Source organism: Oncorhynchus kisutch, linkage group LG14, assembly GCF_002021735.2.
Source record: "Oncorhynchus kisutch isolate 150728-3 linkage group LG14, Okis_V2, whole genome shotgun sequence".
In the NCBI taxonomy this organism is placed as follows: domain Eukaryota; kingdom Metazoa; phylum Chordata; class Actinopteri; order Salmoniformes; family Salmonidae; genus Oncorhynchus; species Oncorhynchus kisutch.
This window is the reverse complement of record NC_034187.2, coordinates 65616400-65633743: the sequence shown is the minus strand read 5'-3', so window position 1 is coordinate 65633743 and position 17344 is coordinate 65616400. Positions and strand designations below refer to the sequence as shown.

Here is a 17344-nt window from a genome sequence, read left to right as displayed (position 1 = left end):
ACAGATTAGTCAAATCAATACCCCTGCATAGAGGAGAGGACACTGGACTGTGAAAGATCATCCCTCTCTCTACCTCTGCCACTCTACTTCTACCTCCCTCTTCTCAGGCAATGTTCAGAGTGTGACCAGGCCAGTAGCGATGATGCTGACATCGCCATGGAGACGCTGCCCGACGGTACCAAGAGGTCTCGGAGACAGATTAAAGGACCAATCAAATTCATCCCTCAGGAGATGTCCCCGGAGCCCAAGAAACGAGATGTGAGGGGCACGGTGTGTATTAACACACGTTTTATTTATTATGTACAGTGCCTTCAGAAACTTGACTTTTTCCACGTGTTGCGTTACAAAGTGGGATTAAAATGGATTTAATTGTAATTTTCTGTCAGCATTATACACAAAAAACTGTCAGTGAAAAGAAAAATTCAACATTTTAAATGTATTATTGGAATATAAAACGCTGATATATTTGGATTGGATATGTATTCAACCCACTGAGTCAATACATGTTAGAATGACATTTGGCAGCGATTGCAGTTGTGAGTCTTGTAGAGCTTTGCAAACCTGGACTGTACGACATTTGCCCATCATTCTTTTTCAAATTCTTCAAGCTCTGTCAAGTTGGTTGTTGATCATTGCTAAACATCCATTTTCAAGTATTGCCATAGATTTTCAAGCTCATTTAAGTCAAAACTGTAACTAGGCCACTCAGGAACATTCAATGTCTTCTTGGTAAGTAACTTTAGTGTATATTTCGGGCTTGCATTTTAGGTTATTGTCCTGCTGTGGATTTGTCTCCCAGTGTCTGTTGGAAAGTTTTCCTCTAGGACTTTGCCTGGGCTTAGCTAGATTCTTTTTCTTTTTATCCTAAAAAACTCCCTATTCCTTGCCGATGACAAGCACATCCAAAACATGGTACTTGGTGATATGTTGTTGGATTTGCCTCAAACATAGGACAAAAAATACATTTATTTGCCACATTTCTTGCAGTATAACTTTATTACCTTGTTGCAAACAGGATATATGTTTTGGAATATTTTTATTCTGTACAGGCTTCCTTTTCAGTCTGTCATTTAGGTTAGTATTGTGGAGTAACTACAATATTGTTTAGCCATCCTCAGTTTTCTCCTATCACAGCCATTTAAATCTGTAACTGGTTTAAAATCATCATTGGCCTCATGGTGAATTCCCTGAGCGGATTCCTTCCTCTCCGTCAACTGAGTTAGGAAGGACGCCTGTATCTTTGTAGTGATTGGATGTATTGATACACTATTCAAAGTGTAATTAATAACTTCACCATGTTCAAAGGGATATTCAAAAAAAAATTGCCCATCTACCAATAGGTGCCATTCTTTGCGAGGCATTGAATCTGTGTTTGAAATTCACTGCTCGACTTATGTATGTGTGAGGTACAGAGATGGGGTAGTCGTTGAAAAATGTTAAACACCATTATTCCACACACAGTTAGTCCATGCAAATTATTATCTGACTTGTTAAGCACATTTTTACTCCTGAAGGTAATTAGGTTTGCCATAACAAAAGGCTTGAATACTTATTGACTCAAGACATTTCAGCTTTTAATTTTATTCATTTAGAAAAATCAACATTGGCATTGGCTCGCGAAACTACCTCTAACTTCCTTCAGGCCTCCACTTTGCTAGTTTTGGGGTCAATTGTGTTGATATTTCTGGGGTAGCCTTTTGAATTGTCCTGACATCTACTGTATAATCCAGAATGTATCTCCCAGGTTTGGAGAAACAGACAGTAATCCATCAACCTATACCGGGGGTTAAAGTACTCCATCATAGGTATGAGTCCAGCCTCAATGGCGTTTGTAGTCTAGCCTTTCTTTGTCCCGTCTGACCCGTCACCAGATATACCAGGCCAGACTCGCAGGACTAATGGCTGATCCAACCAGAGCAGTATAAAGAGTGTATATGTGAATAACTTGGCTCGACCCCGGGTCGTCAGTGTTCTACAAGACTGTGATTGCCCTCGAAACTAAAACCTAAAGCTAAAACTGAGCTACATATTCTGTACATCTGACACCAGTGACGTTTGTAATCCAGCCCCTCTCTGTCTGTCCCGTAACCAGAAGCTGAGCTCTTTTCTCTTTTTTCCCAGCCCAACAGATATGCCAGGCCAGAATAACAGATCCCAACAGATATACAAGGCCAGACTAACAGAGCCCAACAGATATACCAGGCCAGATTAACAGATCCCAATAGATATGCCAGGCCGGACTAACAGAGCCAACAGATATACCAGGCCGGACTAACAGAGCCCGACAGATATACCAGGCCGGACTAACAGAGCCCGACAGATATACCAGGCCGGACTCACAGGACTAGGTCACGCTGCTGTACTAAACAGGATTGCTAGTAGACATGCCAGGAAACTAGAGGGGGTGGATCCAAACACATGCTTCCTCGTTGGTTCAGGTCCGCCTGAACTTCTTCCAATCTACAGAGGATTGGGATGAGTGATTCATGTAAAATGAAGTTTGAATATTAACAAAGGGGGAAATCTAACATCTCCTTGTTGTTCTTGACGCTAGCAAGCAAGCAAGTGACAGAGCCGGGTTGTGTGTTTCTTAAAAAGGAAGACTACATATTTAAACAGATTGTGAAAACAATTCCATCTGTCGCCTTTGGCTCCTCCTCCACCACTCAGCAGATGGAACACTTATCATTATAAATGCTAACTGTTAGATGGTAGAACCACTGCCAGTTGGCTCCTTCACTTCAGCCCTCCCTACCTCCCTCCATCTCGCCCTTCCTCGCTCCCTTCGAAGCCACTTCTCCTGCCTGCGGCGTTCGTGTGGGTGGGGCCCAGGGTATGAGTTTAACTATTTGCTCTCTATACTGGTTGACTCCATTAAGGTAATCTATGAAAGGCTAGGGAAAGATCAACACAAATCCAATGCAGAATTCAGTGCAATGCAGACTAACATAAAAGTGATTAAAATAAGATATAAGGTAAAATGTGCACACACACACGTACACACACACAGCGTACCTACTCAGCATACCTAATCAGGGTCTCTGCTCAGGTGAGGAAATATTAACTGGGGGCAGTTTGTACGACTCTGAGCTAAATCAATCTTTTAATTAAGTACATCATTGCATCTTTAACAGCCATGAATCATTTCACAGCACCATGCAGGATTAGAGAAGTTAACGGAGCAGAGGACCCAGTGGTAACTAGATGTAGTAACTTAATTCTCATCATCATTCTCACTAGACTAATGGCATATGTTCATACAGGATGTTCCTGTGTAATCATGGAGGGGTGTTAGAGCAGGGCCATGCTTCATCACCACCCCATTACACACACTGTCACACAGAAGATTCTAGAAGAAGAAGCAATGATTACCAAACCTTTGAAAATGCAGGATGGTTTTGGTCTGGAATGATTCGTTTTGGAGATATAGGCCTGAAAATGTGAGATATTGTCAGTAGATTATATTACAAGAAGCAAAGACCAAGCTTCCTTAAAAATGCTGTATAGTGTGGGCCGGAACTGATGGTTCTGAGATGTAATGATTCAATGAGTGTTGAAAAGACAGAGTATATGGCAAAAAACGAATGGAAAATAAAAGTGTCCATAAATGTATATAGGTTCAGAACGGTTGTGAAACAGCACAGTTAAAAATATATGACAAAATAGAAATGGTCTTCAGAGATGGAGGGGTTGATGGTAGATGAAAGATGGCATAAAAATAAAATTAAAATAATAACTTTGTAAAAATACATTGTGTCCGTCAAATGTATATATTATGTATCAGCTGGAAGTAGAAGCCTAACTGGTGTTGTCCATTAGTTTGCTCCAATTAGGGAAGGGGTGGTAGGGTTAGGGGGTAATAGTAAAGGAAAATATATTTAAAGATTTGTGTGTTATTTATATATATATATATATATATATATACTGCTCAAAAAAATAAAGGGAACACTTAAACAACACAATGTAACTCCAAGTCAATCACACTTCTGTGAAATCAAACTGTCCACTTAGGAAGCAACACTGATTGACAATAAATTTCACATGCTGTTGTGCAAATGCGAGCTGTGGCAAGAAGGTTTGCTGGTAGTGTCCAGAGAATGGAGGCGCTACCAGGAGACAGGCCAGTACATCAGGAGACGTGGAGGAGGCCGTAGGAGGACAACAACCCAGCAGCAGGACCGCTACCTCCGTCTTTGTGCAAGGAGGAGCAGGAGGAGCACTGCCAAAGCCCTGCAAAATGACCACCAGCAGGCCACAAATGTGCATGTGTTTGCTCTAACGGTCAGAAACAGACTCCATGAGGGTGGTATGAGGGCCCGACGTCCACAGGTGGGGGTTGTGCTTACAGCCCAACACTGTGCAGGATGTTTGGCATTTGCCAGAGAACACCAAGATTGGAAAATTCGCCACTGGCGCCCTGTGCTCTTCACAGATGAAAGCAGGTTCACACTGAGCACATGTGACAGTCTGGAGACACCGGGTCGAACGTTCTGCTGCCTGCAACATCCTCCAGCATGACCGGTTTGGCGGAGTGTCAGTCATGGTGTGGGGTGGCATTTCTTTTCATTTCTTTCCATGTGCTCGCCAGAGGTAGCCTGACTGCCATTAGGTACCGAGATGAGATCCTCAGACCCCTTGTGAGACCATATGCTGGTGCGGTTGGCCCTGGGTTCCTCCTAATGCAAGACAATGCTAGACCTCATGTGGCTGGAGTGTGTCAGCAGTTCCTGCAAGAGGAAGGCATTGATGCTATGGACAGGCCCGCCCGTTCCCCAGACCTGAATCCAATTGAGCACATCTGGGACATAATGTCTAGCTCCATCCACCAGCGCCACGTTGCACCACAGACTGTCCAGGATTTTTTTTAATTTTATTTTATTTTTATTTTTTTTACCTTTATTTAACCAGGCAAGTCAGTTAAGAACAAATTCTTATTTTCAATGACGGCCTGGGAACAGTGGGTTAACTGCCTGTTCAGGGGCAGAACGACAGATTTGTACCTTGTCAGCTCGGGGATTTGAACTTGCAACCTTCCGGTTACTAGCCCAACGCTCTAACCACTAGGCTACACTGCCGGACATTACATCAAAGTTGGATCAGCCTGTAGGGTGGTTTTCCACTTTAATTTTGAGTGTGACTCCAAATCCAGACCTCCATGGGTTGATACATTTGATTTCCATTGATAATTTTTGTTTGATTTTGTTGTCAGCACATTCAACTATGTAAAGGGAAAAGTATTTAATAAGAATATTTCATTCATTCAGATCTAGGATGTGTTATTTTAGTGTTCCCTTTATTTTTTGAGCACAGATTAAATATAAATATATATACACACACACACACCAGTCAAATGTTTGGACACACCTACTCATTCAAGGGATTTTCTTTATTTGTACTATTTTCTACATTGTCGAAAAATAGTGAAGACATCACAACTATGAAATAACACATTGAATCATGTAGTAACCAAAAAAGTGTTAAACAAATCTGAATATATTTTATATTTGACATTCTTCAAAGTAGCCACCCTTTGCATTGATGATCGCTTTGCACACTCTTGGCGTTCTCTCAACCAGATTCATGAGGTAGTCACCTGGAATGCATTTCAATTAACAGGTGTGCCTTGTTAAAAGCTAATTTGTGGAATTTCTTTGCTCCTTAATGCATTTGAGCCAATTAGTTGTGTTGTGACAAATTAGAGGTGGTATACAGAAGATATCCCTATTTGGTAAAATACCAAGTCCATATTATGGCAAGAACAGCTCAAATAAGACTTAAAGGTCAGTCAATTCGGAAAACATGAAGAACTGTTTCTTCATGTGCAGTCGCAATGACCATCGAGCACTATGATGAAACTGGCTCTTGTGAGGACCGCCACAGGAAAGGAAGACCCAGAGTTACCTCTGCTGCAGAAGATAAGTTCAATAGAGTTAACTGCACCTCAGATTGCAGCCCAAATAAATGCTTCACAGAGTTCAAGTAACAGACACATCTCAACATCAACTGATCAGAGGAGACTGTGTGAATCAGGCCATCATTGTCGAATTGCTGCAAAGAAACCACTACTGAAGGACACCAATAAGACGAAGAGACATGCTTTTTTATTACATTTTTTTACTTAACCTTTTATTTAACTAGGAAAGTCAAGTTCTTGGGCCAAGAAACACGAGTAATGGACATTAGACTGGTGGAAATCTGTCCTTTTGGTCTGATGAGTCCAAATTTGAGATTTTTGGTTCCAACCGCTGTGTCTTTGTGAGACGTAGAATAGGTGAAGAGATGATCTCCCCATGTGTGGTTCCCACCGTGAAGCGTGGAGGAGGAGGTGTGATGATGTGGGGGTGCTTTGCTGGTGACACTGTATGATTTATTTAGAATTGAAGGCACACTTAACCAGCATGGCTACCACAGAATTCTGCAGCGGTGCGCCATCCCATCTGGTTTGCAGACTATAAAAAATTATAGTCTTAGTGGGGACTATAATTTGTTTTTCAACAGGACAATGACCCTACACACCTCTAGGCTGTGTAATGGCTATTTGACCAAGAAGGAGAGTGATGGAGTGCTGCATCAGATGACCTGGACTCCACAATCACCCGACCTCAACCCAACTAAGATGGTTTGGGATGAGTTAGACCGCAGAGTGAAAGAAAAGCAGCCAGCAAGTGCTCAGCATATGTGGGAACTCCTTCAAGAATTTTGGAAAAGCATTCCAGGTGAAGCTGATTGAGAGAATGCCAAGAGTGTGCAAAGCTGTCATCAAGGCAAGAGGGGGTTACCTTGAATAATCTAAATACTTTTTTTTTTACTACATGATTATATATGTGTTATTTCATAGTTTTGAAGTATTCACTATTATTATGAAAGAGTTCAATTAAAGAAAAATCCTTAAATGATTTGGTGTGTCCAAACTTTTGACTGGTACTGTGTGTGTGTGTGTGTGTACAGTCGTGGCCAAAAGTTTTGAGAATGACACAAATCTTAATTTTCTCAGTCTGCTGCCTCAGTTTGTATGATGGCAATTTGCATGTACTCCAGAATGTTGTAAAGAGTGATCAGATGAATTCCAATTAATTGCAAAGTCCCTCTTTGCCATGTAATGAAATGACTCCACAAAAAAACATTTACACTGCATTTCAGCCCGGCCACAAAAGGACCAGCTGACATCATGTCAGTGATTCTCTCATTAACACAGGTGTGAGTGTTGATGAGGCTGGAGATCACTCTGTCATGCTGATTGAGTTCAAATAACAGACTGGAAGCTTCAAATAACAGACTGGAAGCTTCAAAAGGAGGGTGGTGCTTGGAATCATTGTTCTTCCTCTGTCAAACATGGTTACCTGCAAGGAAACACATGCCGTCATCATTGGTTTGCACAAAAAGGACTTCACAGGCAAGGATATTGTTGCCAGTAAGATTGCACCTAAATCAACCATTTCTCGGATCATCAAGAACTTTAAGGAGAGCGGTTCAATTGTTGTGAAGGAGGCTTCAGGGCGCCTAAGAAAGTCCAGCAAGCCTCAGGACCGTCTCCTAAAGTTGATTCAACTGCGGGATCGGGGCACCACCAGTACAGAGCTGCACGCACAGTGAGGCGAAGACTTTTGGAGGATGGTCTGGTGTCAAAAAGGGCAGCAAAGAAGCCACTTTTCTCCAGGAAAAACATCAGGGACAGACTGATATTCTGCAAAAGGTACAGGAGTTGGACTGCTGAGGACTGGGGTAAAGTAATTTTCTCTGATGAATCCCCTTTCCGATTGTTTGGGGCATCTGGAAAAAGCTTGTACAGAGAAGACGAGGTGAGTCCTACCATCAGTCCTGTGTCATGCCAACAGTAAAGCATCCTGAGACCATTCATGTGTGGTGTTGCTTCTCAGCCAAGGGAGTGGGCTCACTCACAATTTTGCCTAAGAACACAGCCATGAATAAAGAATGGTACCAACACATCCTCCGAGAGTAACTTCTCCCAAACATCCAGGAACAGTTTGGTGACGAACAATGCCTTATCCTGCATGATGGAGCACCTTGCCATAAGGCAAAAGTGATAACTAAGTGGCTCAGGGAACAAAACATCGATATTTTGGGTCCATGGCCAGGAAACTCCCCAGGAAACTTGTGATCAATCCTCAAGAGGCAGGTGGACAAACAAAACCCCACAAATTCTGACAAACTCCAAGCATTGATTATGCAAGAATGGGCTGCCATCAGTCAGGATGTGGCCCAGAAGTTAATTGACAGCATGCCAGGGAGGATTGCAGAGGTCTTGAAAAAGAAGGGCCAACACCTCAAATATTGACTCTTTGCATCAACTTCATGTAATTGTCAATAAAAGCCTTTGACACTTATGAAATGCTTGTAATTATACTTCAGTGTTCCATAGTAATATCTGACAAAAATATCTAAAGACACTGAAGCAGAAAACTTTGTGGAAATTAATATTTGTGTCATTCTGAAAACATTTTGCCACGTATGTGTGTGTGTTCCCTCAAATAATAAATATATGGGGGATTGGAAATTACACAGACAAATTAGATTGTAGCTTCCATCAATGCATCTGTAGTATTAAAGCTGACCTCCCTCCCATGGGTATGTAAGTGGAATATAACTGTCAGGCTCTGTGTAGGATGTCCTTCACATCTCCTCCATACTCTGTGACATTGAGGGCACATGTTGAGTTAGAAGGGCACTACCCTCCAGTAGGCAGTGTACTCAGTCAGCAGGCCCTGAACATGGGCTAGAGGAGGCTGAGCTGCACCACAGAGTGGCAATGGGCCATCTTACCTCTGTGGCCCTACACACACACACACACACACACACACACACACACACACTCCAACACTCATCCTAATGCAGGGGCCAGCGGGAGGTCGATTAGCCAGCCCTGATTAATTGAAACAGGGCTTTAACGCTGTGCCAGCACCGGGGTGCCCTGGTAAAAGCATAGAAAATGCAAAGCAGGTCCCTTTCAGCGGCTGCCATCGCACGCCTTGCGTTTGAAGATAAATGCAGAATTGAAGCTCCTCGACTGGAGCGGACGCGGCGAGAGGAAATCGGAAAAAGCCAGCTTAATCCCAGAGTACTTCCAGCAGCAGGGTCCTCAGCCAAGCGTTCTTCTGGGTACGCTGCTTTATGCGAGCTAACAGAAAAACACATTAACCCAGACCCCCTCAACACAGCACTGCCGTCGATACTGCTGCTGCTCCACTCTACACCACCTTCGCCCCTCTTCCCTCCCCTTTTCTCTCCCTTCCCTCAATCTCTCTGACATAACAGATACACGTCCAGAAGGAGAAGACATTTATGGTTGTTTTTTTGTGTTCATTTTTGTCTATTTGAAAAGGAAGAACAGATTGTTTTTGTGTTGTCTGAGAGGGAGACAGACAGACAGACACTAGGGTGTTCTCTGACTCTTGCTAGGCAGCCAAGCAATGAGTGGCCACAGAGGAGTGTTCCTCAGGCTCTCTCCTTCCACGTGTGGAGGGGGTTGGTTATTGACAGTCTAAAAACAAAAGACTGGGGAAAATATAAAATAGAAGAGGACTGGAGAGTTTTTCTCCCCTCCTCTCTGATGACTATCTGTTATGTTCCTTCAGGGAGCTGAGACTGGGAGGGAGGATGGGGAGGAGGGAGGGGAGGCAGGGCTGGGGCAGTATATCGGAAGAGGATCAGGGTATGGTGGCTGTAGATAAGTGGGATCCATGAAGAGGTGGAGGGAGGGAGCAGCCATATCCCGACAGCTTTCTCTCGCACTCTCTCTCTCTGCCTCTCCCTTTCCCGCTCCCTTCTCTCTCTCTCTATCCTGCCCCTTTCTCTCACTCTCTCTCTCTCGTGCAACTGACAGGCAGTGTTACTCTAGTAACTATCTATGAATAGGACCTAGTCCACAGGCAGCACTGTGTGGCTATCTTGTCTTGTATGACCAGAGGTAAAACAGAACACCAGCCTCACGGCATTAGAGGATTAAATCCAGAACAAACAAACAAAAAATGTAAAAAAAAAAAAATGTAAAACAATTTATGCTTCCTGTGGTATTGTTGCAAAATGCAGAGAGGACAGTGGATTTTCTTTATTTGACAAACAGCTGAGGGAGCAGACGACGTCATAAACAAACTTCCACTGGCTCCTGAGTCTTTTGGATAACAAGCAAGCAATAAATAAAGTTAGATTTGTCTGATGCTGCCAATACTTTGTGGGGCATATATCTAATTAATTCAAATTATTATTTTGACAGATTCTCAGACAAAATACCAATAACTAATGATTTGCCTGGTAACTCAACAACTCAAAGTGGAGAAACATTGATATTTTCCACAAGTGACCATGCTGTGACCTTGTGCCCTTGCATGGCTAGCTGATAATCTGTCAAGGCTCATGAGACTGACCAGAGCTGGGGTCAATTATCTCTCATCAATTCACACAGATCAATCAATTAGCAAATAAATGACCACACAATTCTAGCTTAGTTAAGACCGACTGCAATGAAACACATGATGTATTCCACAGAGAACCAGAGGGCAGAAGAGGAAGAGGGTGTCCATCTGTGAAGAAGAACAGTTTGAAGTGCAGGTATGTCACTGTTCTACCTTGTTACTAAACATTCCTCCATCTCCTAACCTCCCTGACACACTCACAACTAGTACATACACACCCCATGTGTTACATACAGTACTACTCTATTCACCTGGATTTTTCTCTTTCTTAACACCTCTTCTACACCATTAACACACACAGCATTGTCGGCTCTAATCAGCCTGTATGTTTCCATAGGAACCTGCTCTACGTGAACGGCGTCAGCGTCAGTCTGTAATGCAGAAGAAGACCCCTAAAGCCGACGACACCAGGACTGACTGTACCTCCTGCAAAGGACCCGGGGACAACGAGAACCTTGTCAGGTGGGTCACAGTGTGTGTAAAGGGAGGGGAGGGGATGTGTGTGGAGGTGAGGAGAGAGGGCGGAAGGAGGTCTGTGTGCATGTGTGTATTCAAATGTGTGTTGTGTGTGTGTGTGTGTGTGAGGAGCTGTATCCTCCTGAAGATTAAAGTTCAGTCTTCATTAGGCCTTGGCTGCCTTGCGTAGGCTGAGCGAGGGGGGGCTGGTGAGCAGGGCTGAGGCCAGCAGCTCTATAGAACACCTCTTTTGAGCTGCCAACTGCATTTACACACATCATCAAGATGTAATGAACAGCCTGATCTGCCCTTGTCTCCCATCAGAGGTTCAACTGTCTCACGCTGCTTAAACAGGGCCGGAACTTTACTACATCCCTCAATAGTGTGTGAATTAAAGCAGTCAGCATTAACACACTGTAGACTGACTGATTTATCAGAGTGTATTTATTTCTGAGTGTATAGACCACTGTAGTTGCCTTCCATATGACCTACAAACTGTGACTGTCATCAGCTGAGTTTGCAACAGATTTTCATGCGAATATTCTAAAATGTGCATTTTCCCACCAGAGATGTTTCCATCAGACTGTTGGTGGATAAAAGGCTGTGTGTGATGACGTAGTGCATATAAAATAGCTTTTACCGTTAAATTCCCATGTAGCAAATGAAAAATACAAGTTAAATGGGTTTCCATCTCATTTACTGATGGTTTTGCAAGAAAACTGTTATAACAAATGTGCCCACTCTGGTCTTGTCACATGTGCTCTAGCCAACAGCTCACAGATACAGTGCGGGTAGACTAGTCTACATGATGAGATTATAATGGATAAGAGCGATATTATTTGTATTTGTGAAACGGCAGCCAAGCATCCATCATCATGACACCAGAATAAGACCCTCAGTATTTATTGGAAAGGAGCATGAAGTTCATCATAACTTATTTCATCTGTAGCGTAATAAACTGCATGCTTTCCCGAGTCGTAGTGGGAGGACCACACAACATATCATCGCGTGACTCCAAGTTTACTTCGATATGATGGTTATTATATCAATATTTGCACATAAAGGCGTTCCCGCCGCCCTTTCTCACATAATACATTTTGACACAATAAGTTGCCACCATGTCGAAGAAACAAATCTAAACGTCTGTCGCCATTTCTAAAGTTGTACCAGCATTTAATACTTCCATCAGTCCGGTCGGGACTTTTTTCATGCATCAGGTAATTCAGCCGCATGAAATGGTTGGATGGAAACGTGGTCATAGGCTAATTTCAACTGAAAGCGTATGATACATTCACTTACTCCATAGGGTTCTTTCTGTGAGCTGTATTAGTTATCAGTGTTTTAAGGTTAAGCTAATAATGTGTGGTTCTGTCAGTGTTTTATAGGTTAAGGAGGTCGGGGGCTGTGAGGTGTGCTGCCTGCCCTGACTCTTTCTATCTTTGCATTGCACAGGTTGTGAGAGCCGGGGCAGACACCTCTCCTCACCTCCCCACACCTAGACACTGCTGGACAGATGAGAGAGAGAGAGAAGCAGACCTTTGGCTTAGAGACAGAGAGGGACTTAATTACGTGGAAGAATGACGGCGGCGGGTGTGGGATCAGATGGCCATCTTTGACGTTCACAACCATGGTCGTCTTCATGACCCAAATTGGACCACCTACTGGCCGTCCAATTAAAATTGAGGGAGAGAGGCGGGAATTGAAATTAACTTTGAGGAATTCTAAAATACTTGCGCAAATAAAATGTTGGGAGGTTCAGTATTACTGAACTGGTCATTCTTGTAAGAAAGGACATGTTGGTCTTACTGGACAGGCCCTTTGTGATCGTCATTGTCATCTCTAAGGGCCCTTCTATAAGGACTATGGCCTAACTGGACTAAGGAGTGATTCCCCCCTCTCTCTCTCTCTCTCATCCATTCTATGATGGCACTTCTCTAGTTTGACCTCCCTGAGCATCTTATCACCACATCCAATCAGTTGTATTGACTCCAGTCATTTGTGGTCCAATCACATGGTGTTTTCCTCAGTCAAGGCCTTTAATTGGAGATGCACTTGAACTTAGGCTTTCATAATCTTCTTCTAGTGTTGTCATCGGGTAGAACTTTCTAGAGTAGAGGACTAGTAGACCTTGAAAAAGTAGTGGTTTTTAGTAGAATGATTGCCCTTTCTGGCTTTTGAGAAGTAAGTTGCCGCTTAGGCTCTACAGCAGCCAAAGGTTTAACATAATAATTATAGCAACATTTGTATGAATGGTTATTGTAACTTCTAATGTCAGTGTGTGAGTGTACAGTAGATGTCTAGGCATCTTAGTCTCCCTTCCTCTCATTAGTATTTTAAAGTGACAGTTTAACTGACACTTCTTTAAAAGCAGCCCAGCTCTGTGTATGTGTGTGCGCATCTCCCCAGTGCCCCATAGTGAGTGCTGGCTGACAACTGAGCAGCTGCCATGTGGTCTGTCTGTCTGTCAGGGTCCTTGACAGAAGTGTCACAGTTTGCCCTCACATGTCACTCCTCCACTCACCCCCATCCCAGGACCCTCTATGTCACTCCTTTTCTCTTCCCCTCATCTGTCTGGGGACCCTATATGCATGCCACTGGGAGCTGCCAAACCTCACATAATGCTTAGGTCCACTGGAAAATCTGCTGAGGAAATACATTTGGTGGTTTTCCTATAGAGATTAGAAAGTCCTCCTCATCTTTGTTCTCCCTCTACCTCCTCATCCTCTTCTGCCTCCTCCACAACAAATTTAGAGGACTGTCCATGAGATCCAGCTAACCTTACTCAAACTAATCCTTCTCAAGCTAACCTTACTACAGCTAACCAGCTAACCTTACTACAGCTAACCTTACTACAGCTAACCAGCTAACCCTACCACAGCTAACCAGCTAACCCTACCACAGCTAACCAGCTAACCTTACGACAGCTAAACCTACCACAGCTAACCAGCTAAACTTACTACATCTGACCCTACTCCAGCTAACCCTACTTCAGCTAAACAGCTAACCTTACTTCAGCTAACCCTACTTCAGCTAACCCTGCTACAGCTAACCCTGCTACAGCTAACCCTGCTACAGCTAACCCTGCTACAACTAACCAGCCAACCTTACTACAGCTAACCCTACTACAGCTAACCCACTACAGCTAACCAGCTAACCCACTACAGATAACCAGCTAACCCTACTCCAGCTAACCAGCTAGCCAGTTAACCCTACTCCAGCTAACCAGCTAGCCAGTTAACCCTACTACAGCTAAACATACAACAGCTAATCAACTAACCCTAGTACCACTAACCCTATTCCAGCTAGTACTACTACAGCTAACCCTACTCCAACTAACCAGCTAGACAGCTAACCCTACTCCAGCTAACCAGTTAACCCTACTACAGCTAATCAGCTAACCCTACTCCAGTTAACCCTACTACAACTAAACTTACTACAGCTAACCAGTTAACCCTACTACAGCTAACCAGTTAACCCTACTACAGCTAAACTTACTCCAGCTAACCTGTTAACCCTACTACAGCTAATCAGCTAACCCTACTCCAGTTAACCCTACGACAGCTAAACTTACTCCAGCTAACCAGTTAACCCTACTACAGCTAACCCTACTGCAGCTAATCAGCTAACCCTACTACTAATCCTACTCCAGCCCTACCATGCATGGCTCTGTATCTAACCATTAGGCCTAGGGTTAGGTTATGGCCAACTCTGTATCTAACCATTAGGCCTAGGGCTAGACTATGGCCAACTCTGTATCTAACCATTAGGCCTAAGGCTAGGCTATGGCCAACTCTGTATCTAACCATTAAGCCTAGGGCTAGACTATGGCCAACTCTGTATCTAACCATTAGGCCTAGGGCTAGGCTATGGCCAACTCTGTATCTAACCATTAGGCCTAGGGCTAGGCTATGGCCAACTCTGTATCTAACCATTAGGCCTAGGGCTAGACTACGGTCAACTCTGTATCTAACCATTAGGCCTAGGGCTAGACTACGGTCAACTCTATCTAACCATTAGGCCTAGGCTATGGTCAACTCTGGATCTAACCATTAGGCCTAGGCTATGGTCAACTCTGGATCTAACCATTAGGCCTAGGGCTAGACTATGGTCAACTCTGTATCTAACCATTAGGCCTAGGGCTAGACTATGGTCAACTCTGTATCTAATCATTAGGCCTAGGGCTAGACCATGGCCAACTTTGTATCTAACCATTAGGCCTAGGGCTAGACTACGGTCAACTCTGTATCTAACCATTAGGCCTAGGCTATGGTCAACTCTGTATCTAACCATTAGTCCTAGGGCTAGACTATGGTCAACTCTGTATCTAACCATTAGGCTTAGGGCTAGACTATGGTCAACTCTGTATCTAACCATTAGGGCTAGACTAGACTATGGTCAACTCTGTATCTAACCATTAGGCCTAGGGCTAGACTACGGTCAACTCTGTATCTAACCATTAGGCCTAGGCTATGGTCCACTCTGTATCTAACCATTAGGCCTAGGGCTAGACTATGGTCAACTCTGTATCTAACCATTAGGCCTAGGCCTAGGCTATGGTCAACTCTGTATCTAACCATTAGGGCTAGACTATGGTCAACTCTGTATCTAACCATTAGGCCTAGGGCTAGACTATGGTCAACTCTGTATCTAACCATTAGGCCTAGGGCTAGACTACGGTCAACTCTGTATCTAACCATTAGGCCTAGGGTTAGGCTATGGTCAACTCTGTATCTAACCATTAGGCCTAGGGTTAGGTTATGGCCAACTCTGTATCTAACCATTAGGCCTAGGGTTAGGTTATGGCCAACTCTGTATCTAACCATTAGGCCTAGGGTTAGGTTATGGCCAACTCTGTATCTAACCATTAGGGCGATAGTAGCCTACAGTAAATGTACTTTTAACCTGAGAATATGTTATGTGTTCCAACAGTTTAGAATGTGTGAACAAACACCTTATTAGCTGTGTTGTGTGATCGGTGTGTACAGTATTTATTGACAAGCCAAGCTTTTTTGTGTATTTTATTTGTGCCTTCACACTTGATTTTATATCATAATATGCCTTTTGTTATTACTGTGTTATGAAGAAAATGAGTTAAGCTCACTATTGAGTAGGAACCTTAAAGGACTCCTTGCTAAACATATTCATTGTTAATATATTTGTTTACACACATGCCTATATGTGATTTAGTATTTGTTTACATACATTTCTATATGTGATTATTTATTTACATGTTGTGGTATTACCACATTGGGTAAAAGTAACTGTGATTTATAGAGTATGTATATTGCTACTCATATGTGTGTATGTGAAGTTGCCTGGCCTCCCGGCCCCTATAGCTCTCAGCATTAAAGCTTGAATAAACTCTTGACTTTTTCACCTTATCACCATAGTGATAAATGAGAGTTACACAGCTAATTACACTGAACCAAAATATTAACGCAATATGTTAACGCAATTTGTAATGTAATTGGTCCCATGTTTCCATGTGCACAAAAAGGTTATTTCTCTCAGATTTTTTTGTTTACATCCCTGTTAGTGAGCATTACTCCTTTGCCAAGATACTCCATCCACCTGACAGTTGTGGTATGTCAAGAATGTGATTAAACAGCATGATCATTACACAGGTGCAGCTTATGCTCAGGATAATAAAAGGCCACTCTAAAATGTGTAGTTTGTCACACATGCCACAGATGTCTCAAGTTTTGAGGGATTTTGCAATTGGCATGCTGACTGCAGGAATGTCCACCAGAGCTGTTGCCAGCGAGTTGAATGTTAATTTCTTTACCAAAGGCTGCCTCCAAGGTCGTTTTAGAGAATATGACAGAACGTCCAACCAGCCTCTCAACCGGAGACCACGTCTAACCACGCCAGCCCAGGACCTCCTCTTCCGGCTTCTTCACCTATGGGATTGTCTGAGACCAGCCAACCGGACAGCTGATGAAACTGTGGGTTTGCACAACCAAATCATTTCTGCACAAACTGTCAGAAACCATCTCAAGTAAGCTCAGAGTGCTCGTTGTCCTCACCAGGATCTTGACCTGACTGCAGTTAGGCGTCGTAACCAAGTTCAATGGGCAAATGCTCACCTTTGATGGCAAGCTGGAGAAGTGTGATCTTCACGGATGAATCCCGGTTTCAACTGTACCGGGCAGATGGCAGACAGTGTGTGTATGGTGCGAGAGGTTTGCTGATATTAACATTGTGAATAAGGGTGTCCCATGGTGGTAGTGAGGTTATGATATGGGCAGGCATAAGCTATGGACAACGAACACAATTGCATTTTATCGATGGCAATTTGAATGCACAGAAATACCGTGATGAGATCCTGAGGCCCATTGTCGTGCCATTCATCCATCGCAATCACCTCATGTTTCAGCATGATAATTCATGGTCCCATGTCGCAAGGATCTGTACACAATTCCTGAAAGCTGAAAATGTCCCAGTTGGCCTGCATACCC

General features: G+C 43.4%; 1 protein-coding gene across 5 annotated transcripts in view; it reads left to right on the top strand.

Moving 5' to 3' along the window:
- The window catches only part of LOC109903473 (PHD finger protein 14), a 109486-nt gene that overhangs the window by 39516 nt on the left and 52626 nt on the right, over positions 1-17344 (top strand). For 2 of the 5 annotated variants that reach the window (XM_031788782.1, XM_031788780.1), the window contains exons 16-18: positions 108-258; positions 10504-10566; positions 10768-10892. In XM_031788782.1, coding sequence (XP_031644642.1) covers positions 108-258; positions 10504-10566; positions 10768-10892 — 339 coding nt within the window. Of the gene's footprint in view, positions 1-107; positions 271-10503; positions 10567-10767; positions 10893-12338; positions 16268-17344 lie in introns of those variants that run through there. The other 3 variants (XM_031788781.1, XM_031788779.1, XM_031788783.1) reach the window with 2 other exon arrangements.